Source organism: Schistocerca gregaria, chromosome 2 (assembly GCF_023897955.1).
Source record: "Schistocerca gregaria isolate iqSchGreg1 chromosome 2, iqSchGreg1.2, whole genome shotgun sequence".
Taxonomy (NCBI): domain Eukaryota; kingdom Metazoa; phylum Arthropoda; class Insecta; order Orthoptera; family Acrididae; genus Schistocerca; species Schistocerca gregaria.
In genome coordinates, this window is record NC_064921.1 from 869,118,176 (window position 1) to 869,132,645 (window position 14,470).

A 14,470-nucleotide genomic window follows, 5' to 3' on the forward strand; every position below is an offset into this window, starting at 1 on the left:
ATAACTAAAACCGAAACTAGATCTCCTGGTTTTCACAAGTACCTATTTTTACCTTGCAGTTGTGTTGGGGGCGTGGACGTTGTGATATACCAGGATGGTCATCTTACGATGAACGCATACTACCAATTCCTCGGTCGTCGTGTAATCAAAAATGGTCTATTAGCAAACACATTCTCTATTTAACAACACGTTCGTACAGTAACTGAAAGTGGCGACTCGGGGGCCTTGCGTTGACCACCATGTTGCACTGACGGCATTAGCAAAGCACGCGGTTACGTGATTGTCTTGTGACAGGTAAGAGCGCACGGTGGCTGAATGCTGGCACAACAAAGCAGTGGCGGCTGGTGCGTCGTAGCGCCCTCTATGAAGACATTAGGGGTATGGCAACAGCAGCACAAGGAAGAGAAGGCACTTGCTTTGAACAGCTACAACGCCGCAGCAGTCGCCTTGATGTGAGTTGAATTAGCACATTGGACCCGAAAACAGGACCCCTTGGAGACCCCCAGAAGCCACTTGAGGTCACCACGGATGGCGGCCCTTTCTTGTTGGCTGAAGCTCGTTCCCCGGTAGCATTGGCTCTAGCAGCGGCCAGTAGACTAGTGGCTAGGGAATGGTGCAACTAGACACAGACGAAGCCTTTTGGCCAGCATGCGACAGTTGGCTGAGGTGAAGTAGGTCTTGACCTAGGAAGCAGTCAAATACAAGGCCCGAGTGACGTGTACTTACACAGTTCCACCATAGCACTGGTATCAGGATCAGCACCTCACTTTGTTTATAATTTCTTAGATGTTTCTGTCACAACTGTATACAATATTTTTGTTAGTGACTAGCTTCCAATATCTTCGTCAATTTTGCACTCATTATCTACAGTATTAATAAAAACATGAAATACAAAAATAATTTTCAAACATTTTGTATTCCGAGATGAAAGCAATGCATTACATGTTACGACATACCTGCATACCCTGTGGTGCCGGAGAGGGGAGGGGGGGTGCGGGGGCAGCCCTTTTATAACGGCAAAGAAGGCCTACGAACTATTTTGTATGAGCATGTTTGGCTGATTTTCTTAGTGGACAGCTGATAAGAGTTAAGCATACACCTCTAAAACGTCGCCCTCCCTCATGTCAAATTCCCATAGACATCTGGGCAAACACGGCATCATCGCCAAGACTTAAAATAATGGCTAACAGAATTTTGGCAGTATAAAGAGAGTCTGATTTCTTGGAAACCCAATTTCATCCAAATCGGGGTCCATTCTTTTATATCTTCAGATGTGAATTATCGCGCTCTTGAAACCAGACAAAATCATTTTCAGTGAACTTTAATTTCTAACGAGAGATTAATAATAACGACAGAGTCGAATATTACCACAGAGATGATGAGCACAAACTTCACTTTTGGTGTTTATTTTACCTGATCTGCCACGTTCTGATTTCGGCCATATTCCCGTGAACGGTGATTGGTAGATTATGAGTTTTGGGTACAGTGAGGAAGGTCACTTGTTCAAATTTATTGGTCATTATTACGTCAAGTTGATTCCACTGAATTGTTTTATAAGTTATGTTGTAGTTCCAGTAAATTCAGAATTTTCTGGAACAGTGAGGGGATTATGTCTGTTGTCTGGGGAAAGTACTGTTAGTTGAAACTGCTGTCCCAATTTAAGCCCAACTATTCTGGTGACACATTACACTCACAAATATTGCGTAAGTGCCAGAGTCTTACATCCAGAAATTATGTGTGATGTTGTCTCCTTCTGATCCCCACCTCTTGCAGTATCGCCTAATCCACACTCCTTCGGAACGTATTTCCAGTAGGGCCTATTACGTCATTGAAATTACCTCTACTTTTATTACTTTCAGAAATCTCCCAGATTCAACATGCAGACCTGCATGTGTCAAGCAACTGTCTATTGTTTGCAAATCAACAATTCTAGCATTGAGTACTTTATAATTTTACACCTTATGTTTTTCTGAATTCTGTTGATGTTCATAGTGCATGACACATTCGTATTGTAATGGAATAATAGTTTTTTTTTATAAATGTAAATGGTTTATAATAATTAATTACTGAGACATTATACATTACCATGGCATTTCTTACTTCATTAAAGTCTGTGTGAAGAGAAATAAACTGGATTAGAAGTTGATATACTGATATTATGAAAAGAAATGGATCTGTTTATATCATATGCAACCAATAGTATGATTTGAAATAATTTACATGCATGACAGATACGAAGAGCGTTCCAGCAGCAACGGAAAAGTCTGGTCTGCTGTAAACTACTATAGCCATCGAAGAACACATCCACAAGCTACTATTAGTTGTTAGCACATTTTACAGGAATAGTGTGCAGTGGCTTCTCTTACCTGTTGAACTTGACTTGTTCCACATCCCTGGACGGTCCGCTTCACCGATGGGATATACATAACATGATGTGTGAATGAATGAATAAAATAAAAATGCACAAAACTTAATTTAGTGGTATATTTCTTGCCAATAAGTGGCTCAGTACAAATGGTATTTATTAAAATTTTCGAGTACTTGTATATAAAAGTCAACAGTCTTTGTCAGTGATCTCAAATTTCTTAACTTGCATACATAGCACTTTTACAAAGTCTATGGTTTTGTTTCTTTTCTATTGTGCTGATCTTCACTTTCGTGTTCTGATGTGAGTCGTTGTTGAGCTTCCATATCTTTCTCAGAGACACCATCTTTCATTTCTTTTGCCATAGACTTGGGGAAATTCCACTCTTGAACTTTGGCTGATGATTTGAAAAGGTGGAGCAAGCCCGGAGCTAAAAGGATGCCTGCTGATATAAGGAAAACTTTCTTCCACTGTTCAGATGATTGCTGCAACAAATTATTGTTCATGTTAGAAAGTAATTAATTCCTGATAAATGTTGAAATGCTGCTCTTGCAGGAGACTTGACATAAGAACTATTTGAGAGCTATTTAAGAAAATCTATTGAAGAAACATTTACATTAGCAGAATATAACATTTTTATATGCACTACCTCGAAGCAGGAAACCCATATTATTAAGGTCACAGCTAGGCAGTTACATTGCCTAGGACATGTTAAATGCTGACTGTAATGCGAATTAAGTTTTGTGTTTAACACAGGTTGTACAACCTATGATCAACTCTCACCTCCTCATTTAAGAAGAAGCTTGACTGCATCCTGGATGGTTTTTGTTTTATGAGTGTTAGGCCATGGTCCAAAGCAAAATTATGTGCTTAAAATTTCGTCTCCCAGCGCTTCAGTCATCATCAAACGCTTTAAAAATTCAAGTAGCAGTTTCAAACTTGAACAAGCTCGGAAAGGCGAAGCGTTTATTTGTATCCAAGTAGGCTGCCGACCTTTGATATTGAGTTTGTAGCAGTGAAGAGTTGGTGCTGTTTGCTTCATTCAGCGCAAAACCCACAACCTGTCTAATTTCAGTCCTTCTTCTGTTCTGTTACGCTTAGAAATAAGCCGTCGTCCATGGCGTGATGTCTTTAAAACACAAATCTCTAAGGTTCCCAAATACTGGCTGTGAAAGCCTGCATTGTGTAATGTGTGATTACATTTTTTTCCTCAAATTATTTCGCTAGCATAGCTTAGAGTTTTTCTTCGCTCCTATTTTACACTGAATTTCAAATATTGCAGAGATTAAGTAAATATGTTAATTCTAAATCACAATAACTAAAAACGTAAATGTTGAAGAAAGTGCACCATTAGGATAACAGTTCATACTAGAGGACATTCAGTCAAATATTATGCTACAATTATTGCTTTCTCTAATGTACACGCTGTGTTTATTACCTGGAACTTCAGAACTGCTCAGTAAGATGTTTCAGTGAGTAGTACAGTTCGCAAAGCTGGTTGATTAACTTTCTAACGAACATAAGTAACTAGGAAATAACTGAATTATTCAGTGTCCTATTTACTCTTTATTTGTAACTCACTACCCGTATAGAGACCAGGCCATACAGAGTGAGATGAAAAAACTAAAAAAAATCTTGAAGGACGAAAGTGATTGGAGGAGATGAGGAATGAGTTCATGGGAATGGGAGGAGGCAGACTAATGGTGTTTGAGGTTAGCAGATTTAAAGGCTAGCGTTGTTGGATGGACTGTTTCTATATAAGCAATTAATAGAAATTTCCATTTAGATGTGAAGTTCCTGATGACATGGGCAGTGAAACGGCTAGTGACATCGTTGAGTGTACACAGTTGAGCTCCTCTCTGACCACAGTTTGGTAGTGGGCACTCATAAGGATGTCTATTGGTTATTGGCCATGGCCATGTAGAACACACTCAGTGATTGTAGTAGATATGGCGAATGACACAATTCATTCAGAGGTGGTCTTGTTCTTGGACATAGACTGTGATGATGAAAATAATGGAACTGAAAGTAGTGTGAGATACATGGGACAAGCACGTTTTCTTCCAGATACATATGAATTTTTTGGCAAAGGTCTGGAAGACACAATGGCAAACAAAGGGAATCCCACTCTGGGAGGAATGGGAATGGATTTCAGCACCATATTTGGAATCCCAGGATATAATCAAAGGTAGCCGAAATCGTAGAAGCAGCTGTGGTTTAGTTGTACAATTTGGTTTCATGGTAGGTAAAGTAGGGAGAATTGGTTAACAACAAACGTGACATCGACTAATTGCAAGGCAATAATCGCTCTTTTGTCAAATACAAGTTTTTTTAATAATTAAGCTACGTTTCTCGCCACTTTTATACGCCTGTTCTTTAACTCTTTCTGTATATGATTATCATACTACTATGCATCACCATGCAGCATTTTATACTATCACAAATATCTTAAATTTTGGAGCTGACCTTCAGAAATAAAGTCAATTTAAATATTTAGATTTTTTACCTTTTTAAAACATAAACAGCAGAAGATTGTGGACTGGAACTATTTGTAACTTACAGAATCTGTTTTTACTTTTAGCATGAAGAAGTTATCTAAAATATGTCTTTTGCAATGGATTTCACTCCTATTTGTGATCTGTTCAGTATCTCTGAAAGCTTTACAAATGTTTTCTTCACTCATTCCCTCATTCACAACGACGATTTCAATACTATTTATGTGCTTATTCAGCTCTCGAAACCAACTGTATGGTGAGTGGTTAATGAAACTCCTTCCATTATTTTTATTTCGTCCACAATTTTCCAAGAATTATCTCTTGGTACAATACGTATTGCTTGCCTTCAGCTTTAGTCAGATGTAATGTTATTTATGTAACCTCGGAGGTTTCAAAATGCAGTTGTGCAAAAATCACGAGTCACACAGGAAAAAATACCACTAAATCCCAGCGGACAAATAATCGATCGAAGATTTCAGCAGACTCTGCAGGCATTCAGGGTGACCATCGTTTTTGGTGTAACAAAGCAATGAAGTATTCTTACATCCACCATTAAATGTCTCCACAGAACTTCATGTGAATATTAGTTGTGTGCTACATTATTTTTCCTTGCAGCTGTTCAAAATTATTTGCCACTGGAGGAATGAACACGCCATCTTTCATGGCACTCCGTAAGAAAAGTCACAATGAGTCATGCCAGCTGACTATAAAGAACTCGAAAAGGAGAGGGCATCTAATCCTTACTGCAGAAATCTGCCATTAAGCTGGTTATGTAGAATGATACTGTTAACTATAGCATTTCTTGCTAATCTTATGTCTTATTCGTTAAAAACTTCCGTCACGACACATGGAACCTTGAAAAATTTGTTTGTTGTGCTCAAAGTAAGTGAAAGTTAATCTATGTAATTAATAATACAATTCTTTCCTGTGATATATTTCTGGAGCTCTCTGTTCTCACTAAAAGAGGTAATGGCAGTAATGAAAGAGCAAACAACCACAGCAGAGAAGAAGTTATGTAGTGGAAATATCAACCCTAATTTTATAATAATGTGTGTGGCATTTATAACCTCTGAACAATGACAACCAGCTTGTTCAGATGTGTGAAAATCTAATACTGGTATCATCTGAAGTTTATATTGTGTAGTTAAATAAACAAACTACAGTTTGCTTTAGCAGCATCTTCCCCTTAAATAGGAATTAGTGGTAGGCACTTCTGGGTACTGATTCCCACAATGACATGCTTACTATGTGGTGTGACTAAGCAGGTGGATTCCTCCCATCTGTTAAGTTTTCCTAGGATTCCTCCCATCTGTTAAGTTTTTCTACTTCCCCCCCCCCCCCCGCACCCCTCAACCCCCAACCCCCACACCCCAACAAAAATAGTAGCTAAATTTCATCTTTCTTTTCAATACGTTTATCTGTTGACATGTGGCGCTTACTTGGAAATCTCATTATCTGTTTCCAACGACTTTTACTGAGATTTATTATTCAGGTTCATATTTCAGTTGTTGTGATTCGATTTACATAAAAATGTTTTCATTAGGATGCAGTTAATTTTAAGTTAGAATAATAGTTAGCTATATGCAAAAACCTATGAGCTAAGCAACATCAGCACATCAAGTGACTTATAGATTCGAACGTTAAGCATTCCGACTTTGCCGAAAACTAATTAACTTCCACAATAATTAAACTTAAAATTTTACACAAGTGTCAATTTCCATAAAACATTTCGTCAAAACCACTATTATATTCTGTTTTTCGACTACATTCATTAATACTTGTTTCATAGGTCATTATTACGACTTTTCGTAATGATGTGGAATGTGCCACTTTAACGTAAGTTTTCTTTACACAAAGTTATCAATTCTCTTTTTTTACAGTTACTATTTCTGTCTAAAAGTCATCTATTTAGTAGAAGGAGCTGTCATTCAGAAATTCTTTTAATTTGTTTTTAAATTTTGGTTCGCTGTCAGACTTTTAATGCTATTTGGCAAATTACCAAAGATTTTTGTGGCAGCATAATTCACCTCTTTCTGACCCAAAGTCAGATTTAACCCAGAATAGTGAAGATCATCTTTTCTTCTAGTGTTGTGGCTATGCATTTCGCTGTCATTTTTTAATTGGGTAGGGTTATTAACAACAAATTTCGTGAGTAAATATACGTATTGCGAAGGTACTGTGAATATCCCGAATTTCTTAAATAAATGTCTGCAAGGTGATTTTACGTGGGCTGCAGCTATTATTTTGATCAGACGCTTTTGTGCAGTGAATACTTTTCCTCTTAATGATGAATGACCCCAGAATAGGATCTCACATGAAAATAGGCATAGTAGGTTAATTTACTGATATGCTTATCACCAAAATTTGCTGTAACCCTAATAGCGTAAGTAACTGAACCTAACCGTTTCAGCAGATCATCTATGGGATTGTCCCAGTTCAGTTTCTCATCAATGCACACACCCAGAAATTTTGAATATTCTGCCTTAGCAACAGACTTCTGTTCATAGTCTATATTTATCAGTGGTGTTATGCCATTTTCAGTACAGAATTGCACATACTGCGTTTCCTCTAAATTTAGTGAGTCTATTTGCATAGAAACACTTAATTATTTTCTGAAAGATATTATTTACAATTTCCTTGGCTGATTATTGTTTGTTGGCTGTGATTAATTTACTTGTCTCATCAGCAAAAAGAACTAGCTTTGCATCTTCATGTATATAGAGTGGCAAGTGATAAATATCTATTAAGAACGATAAGGGACCCAAGACTGAACAGTATGGTAAAACATTTCTGATACCTCGACAGTTATAGGATTCTACTGATTTTTGCAGGCTATCTGTACTGTTAAATTGAACCTTCTGCATTCTTCCAGATAAATATGAATTAAAACATTTGTTAACTCATACCACCATACTTGGAAAAATTTAATGTTTTGCACAATCAAAAGCCTTTGAGAGATTGCAAAATATCCCAGCAGGTGCAGTTCTGTTATTCACTGCATTCAATATTTGATCAATGAAAGCATATACAGCATTTTCTGTTGAGAAGCCTTTCTGAAAACCAAACTGACATTTTGTTAGTACTTCATTTTTGCAAATATGCGATACTACTCTTGAATACATTACTTTTTCGAGAATTTTGGGTAAATCTGTCAGAAGTGATATTGGGAAATAGTTGTTAACATCACACCTATTCCCTATTCTACCAATGGTTTAACAACAGCGAATTTCAATCTATCTGGAAAAATGCCCTGTTTCAGTGAAGTACTACATATGTGGCTGAGAATCCTACTTATCTGTTGGAACAAGCTTTTAGTACTCTGTTGGAAATGCCATCAATTGCATGTGAGCTTTCAGTTTTGAGTGAATTTATTATTTTCCTAATTCCAGTAAGATAGGTGGGTTGAATTTCAGTTTTATCAAATTGGACAGGTATTGCCTCTTCCATATACTGATTTGCATTTTCTAATGAATAGCTGGATCCTCTTTTCTCTACAAGACTTTAAAAAATGATTATTAAAAATGTTCTCTACGTCTGACTTCTTGTTGACAAACTTTTCACTGAGTTTGATAGAAATACTGTGTTACTGTGCTCTCGGTTGCCCTGTTTCCTTTTTAAAAATAATCCATCCTGTTTTAATTTTATCAGATGTGCTAATCTCAGACACAATGCACATACTTCTACACTTTTTAATAACTTTCTTAATACTATGCAGTAGTTTTGTATTGTTTCACTGTTTCTGGATCATTGCTCCTCCTAGCTGTGAGACACATTTCTCTTTTCTGTTTCTTTTTAGTAAGCTATGGCTTCTTAAATGGTTTCTTACAATTACATTTCACTATTTTCTTAGGGAAATTGTTTTAAAATACAATCACAAAGGTATCATGAAATAGATTAAATTTTGAATTATTATCAAATTCCATGTACACTTCAACCAAGTCTAACTTTTACAAGTTTTCCCTAAAATTTTCAGTTATTACATCATTGATTGAGCACACTATTTTGGAGGACTATTTTGCATTACTATATGGAACTCTGTCATGTAATGTAACTAGCTGTGCATCATGATCAGACAGACCATCCTTAACAGGAAAAGTCTTTATTTGATTAAATTTATCTTGGTCTATAAAAACATTATGTCAGTGTGCTGCTTTCCTGTACCACCTACGTAGGAAAATCAATAACTGATGTCAAACTGACAGAACCAAGTAATACTTCAAGGTCAATCTTTCTATCAGACTCTTTCAGAAAATCACATTGAAATACCCACAAACAATAATTCGTTCCCTCTGTCTGACAATTAGCACAATAAACAACCCAAGTTTTTTAAAAAAAATAATTGAATATTTCCCAATGGGGAATCCACACCTATAGTTACAAAAGAAGCAGTATTTGATTTAAGCTCACATGTGCATGCTTCTATATGTTGCTCTACACAAAAGTTTTTCGTTTCCAAATTTTTCAATCTATATCAGATTTTAACATATATTGCAACTCATCCTCCCTCCAAAGTGTCTCTGCTTACATGTGCTGAAAGCTTATATCCACTTACATTTACCATCTCCATATCTGTGACTATATCATGTTCAGATAGGTGTGGTACATCTATTCCACCCTCAGTTTCTAAGTCATCTAAATAAACAAGAAGCTCTTCTGCTTTGTTTTTTAATCCTCTAATATTCTGATGCAATATACAAACGTTATATTTCACTGTGCTTTTATGAGAATCGCCGGCCACTGTGGCCGAGCCATTCTAGGCGATTCAGTCTGGAACCCCATGACCGCTAGTCTCAGGTTCGAATCCGGCCTCAGGCATGGATGCTTGTGATGTCCTTAGGTTAGTTAGGTTTAAGTACTTCTAAATTCTAGGGGACTGATGACCTCAGATGTTAAGTCTCATAGTGCTCAGGGCCATTTGAACCATTTATGAGAATCTTGTGGCATACTAACATTATTTTTCACTGTAGTGTTAAGAGAATTTTGTGATATTTTAACATTTCTAGTAAGTGAAACTTTTTGGAAGACTAAAACTGTGTGCTGGACCGAGACCTGAATTTGGGACCTTTGCCTTTCGCAGGCAAGTGCTCTAGTACATGCTTGTCTGAGCTTCTCATTAAGCTTGATTTCAATCAATGTTGGATGATTGGACACTGATCTTAGCCTAAAACAGTGGTACTCCCATGAGTTTCAGAGACACCTCTTAAAGATTTTTCCATCGTCCTAGCCAATTTACCTTTCTGTTTCCTACTAAATGCAGGCCATGTCTTGTGAAGTCCCACGTACCAGTAATATCACAAAACCAAACCTATGCCTGACAAAGTAGCTGCCCAAAGCAGCTGATTTTGCTCCATATTGACTCTTCTGACAGAGCTGTTCAATTGGTGCCCATCATACTGAGTGAAAGCAGGAACCAGACTAACATCTGTATGGTTCATCACAGATCCTTTTTTTACTAGGTCACACTCAATATTGTACCCCTGATACTAATCAATACTGCTTCCTGCTCCAAACACTAGCACAGCACATTTCTGCTCTGTAAAATCCTTGCACAATGATCCTACATTCTCTATCACTTTGCTAAGACATGCACTGGGCTTGAAAATGCTTATGTTCTGGTACGTGTCAGCTAATTTTTTTAGCAAGATCTGTCCCACATCTCTTCCATGGCTGCTACTTAACAACGTAGCGTTCCTCCTACTTTCTACGGCTTTTGAATCTGTTGGTTTCCTAGTGATAGTCTGTTGAGTGCTGACTACACTTACATCTACTTGAACCTCTTCCTTAGTGACTGAGGTAGCAAGGCAAATCTGTTGTTTGTGCCAATGATGAAACTGTCAGATACTGTTCTCTTTCTGTAGCCCGAGTTACTTGCTACCACTTCCGACATGTCTCCACCCTTCTCCCCCCTTACCCTCATCAGTTGCTCAGTAGCACTATCCAGTTCAGCCTTAAGTGTTCTAATCCTCCCTTCCTGTTTAACTGTCTTCCAATCCCTTGAAGATACTTAGCAATACTAGGAAGAGACCCAGTTACTTCCCCAATTTCTATGCCACTTCATACCCCCCAATGTAACCATCTGTCACAACTGCTGTACAAAACACAGAACTGACTTTCCTGTGGCAACTCAAGGACTTCTCGCTCATTGTTGTTTACAGTTTTTTGTCAAAATTTATCTAGGCAATAATAGTAATAATCAACAGATCACAAGAGTCACTAACGTTATGTGGAACACTAATATGCTATTAATATAATAACGTAATGCACTTAAATTAACAGTTAAAAATCAAAACTTGTATACCCAAATAACTAGACCTAAGATCATGTATGCGCGGTGTGTACTTTACGCGTTTTGAAAGAAAATAAAGATGGAACTTCAAACCTTTCATTCATCGAGTAGATATGGCACTACCAAATATCTGTGTAATGAAAAAACCTAAATTCTTCACTTAATACCTAAGCAAATGTCTTGAATTTGTATGTAAACCTACATCTAAAATACATAGAAAGTGGCCCTTAAGTTACGTTATTTTTTTTTTTTTTTGGGAAGTACTTTGAAACGAGTGAAACCTTCGATAGATAATACGAAACAGGCTCTAATTAACTTACTTGGAGAGTAATATTAACTTAATTGACAGTTATTATAGAATAAACTATTTATTTTCATGAGCTCAATATTCAAGCGTTATTGGTCTGCGCCAGGGCTGCCAACATTCATACTTGTGTTGTCTTAATTTTTCTGTACATATAGCATTGATTGATTACCTCACCACATAATAAAAATCATATGATTTACTTTGATTTGAATAATGGCATTTGTTGAAACTTCCTGGCAGATTAAAATGGTGTGCTGGACAGAGATTAGAACTCAGGACCTGTAGCGAGTGCTGTCCATATGGGCTACCCGAGTTCGACTAACGACTGCTCCTCACAATTGTTAATTCCGCTAATACTTTAGTAGAGCACTTGCCCACGAAAGGCAAAGGTCCCAACTTCGAGTGTCCATCTGCAACACAGTTTTAACATACGAGGAACTTTCATATCAGCACACTCTCCACTGCAGGGTGAAAACTTCATTATGGCATCTGTTCATGTAAAGGACAAGAACCAAATTGCAGAAGAAAAATAGTGTCCATATATTTTCATAAATTTGTTGTCAGCAACATTTTCTGTAATCCAAAGTTCCACTGTTTCTTGTTGTTCATCAAAAATAGGAAATGCTAACATAGCCAAATTTTAAAGCATTATGTATTTTTTCCAGAAAACAATATGCTCGTCTATAAGTAGTTGGACCTCACCCAAATAGGCAGTAAGCAGTTTAATATCTAACGGGTAACATACAGTATGTCGAATGGGCGCTCGTTGTTGACTCATACTACAGTTATGTCCATTATATAAGAAAAAATATGAGCACAACCAACCGCGAAAATTAAGAACTGAAATGTGTAAAAACTTTCGTGTGATCACAGCGCCCATAATGAATTAGTATGGTGACTGAATTTTATCATGGTTAATAAGTATCGTGAACGGTAATTTTCATCTAAACTAGTGATTGTTGGACATAGAGTATCTGGTTAGGGACTGTCTTAAATGAAACATCGAACTGTAATCATCTTTAACAGACTGTAATAAATTTGAATAGTGACGTTTTAGATAAATATGAACTGTTAATCTTGTGCCAAAATAAACCAAGTTATTTCCCACTGTGTTTGTGCATGCTGGCCTGTATACATGCACTAATAAATTTTTGTACTTTATAAACTGATCACTATAATTAACAGCTGAACTTCGCTAGGAATAAGTGTGTCTTAGTGTAATCTAAAATATGGTGTCAGTTACATCAATGAACAATCACCATCCCACACTCAATTAGATAATCAGCTTTGTGGTGATCAAGATTGGTGCTGTCGAACTGACTCTTCAAAATACATGTCAGTTCTGTTGTAATGACAAAATTTAAATTCTAAAAGTATTATTGGGTTACAGAAAATCATAGTTATCAGATATTACCAAGAACAGCATAACTTACATTTTTGAATGTCAGAGCACCAACAACTGCAGCAGACATAAACCCTGGAGTCACACAGATCATATTACCAATGCCCACGAGTACACCTGGTCATAAAAAAAAATCACAGTAAAATTTCAACAGCAGACATTTCATGAGTTATTCATAAAAAATGTAACTGTAAGAATTAATGATTCAACAAACATTTCTCGTCTGCACTTTTTGTATATATATTTTGACAGCAGACTCGCAGGACTCTGGAAACATAGATGGAATAACTGCAGTTGTGAAGCTATATGATACACTGAAACAATTTTAGGTCATTGTCCTATATATATACACTTCTGGAAATTGAAATAAGAACACCGTGAATTCATTGTCCCAGGAAGGGGAAACTTTATTGACACATTCCTGGGGTCAGATACATCACATGGTCACACTGACAGAACCACAGGCACAAAGACACAGGCAACAGAGCATGCACAATGTCGGCACTAGTACAGTGTATATCCATCTTTCGCAGCAATGCAGGCTGCTATTCTCCCATGGAGACGATCGTAGAGATGCTGGATGTAGTCCTGTGGAACAGCTGGCCATGCCATTTCCTCCTGGCGCCTCAGTTGGACCAGCGTTCGTGCTGGACGTGCAGACCGCGTGAGACGACGCTTCATCCAGTCCCAAACATGCTCAATGGGGGACAGATCCGGAGATCTTGCTGACCAGGGTAGTTGACTTACACATTCTAGAGCACGTTGGCTGGCACGGGATACATGCGGACGTGCATTGTCCTGTTGGAACAGCAAGTTCCCTTGCCGGTCTAGGAATGGTAGAACGATGGGTTCGATGACGGTTTGGATGTACCATGCACTATTCAGTGTCCCCTCGACGATCACCAGAGGTGTACGGCCCGTGTAGGAGATCGCTCCCCACACCATGATGCTGGGTGTTGGCCCTGTGTGCCTCGGTCGTATGCAGTCCTGATTGTGGCGCTCACCTGCACGGCGCCAAAAACGCATACGACCATCATTGGCACCAAGGCAGAAGCGACTCTCATCGCTGAAGACGACACGTCTCCATTCGTCCCTCCATTCACGCCTGTCGCGACACCACTGGAGGGGGGCTGCACGATGTTGGGGCGTGAGCGGAAGACGACCACTGGTGACAACATCGATGTATTGTGGAGACCTCAAGTCCCACGTGTTGAGCAATTCGGCGGTACGTCCACCCGGCCTCCCGCATGCCCACTATACGCCCTCGCTCAAAGTCCGTCAACTGCACATACGGTTCACGTCCACGCTGTCGCGGCATGCTACCAGTGTTAAAGACTGCGATGGAGCTCCGTATACCACGGCTAACTGGCTAACACTGACGGCGGCGGTGCACAAATGCTGCGCAGCTAGCGCCGTTCGACGGCCAACACCGCGGTTCCTGGTGTGTCCGCTGTTCCGTGCGTGTGATCATTGCTTGTACAGCCCTCTCGCAGTGTCCGGAGCAAGTATGGTGGGTCTGACACACCGCTGTCAATGTGTTCTTTTTTCCATTTCCAGGAGTATATATATACTTCCATCTGAACTGCTAAGGTGAATGTGGAAATGGTCTGTCCAG

At 38.4% G+C, this 14,470-nt stretch overlaps 1 protein-coding gene across 2 annotated transcripts in view; it reads right to left on the reverse strand.

Annotated features, from left to right (window-relative positions):
• Positions 1-2,470: 2,470 nt before the first annotated feature.
• Positions 2,471-14,470, reverse strand: part of LOC126335261 (sialin-like) — a 152,675-nt gene continuing 140,675 nt past the window's right edge. For both annotated transcript variants that reach the window (XM_049998304.1, XM_049998305.1), the window contains exons 9-10: positions 12,887-12,972; positions 2,471-2,850 (exon numbers count right to left, since the gene is read on the reverse strand). In XM_049998304.1, the coding sequence (XP_049854261.1) occupies positions 2,617-2,850; positions 12,887-12,972 (320 nt within the window). In that variant the 3' untranslated portion in view covers positions 2,471-2,616. The remainder of the gene's footprint in view (positions 2,851-12,886; positions 12,973-14,470) is intronic.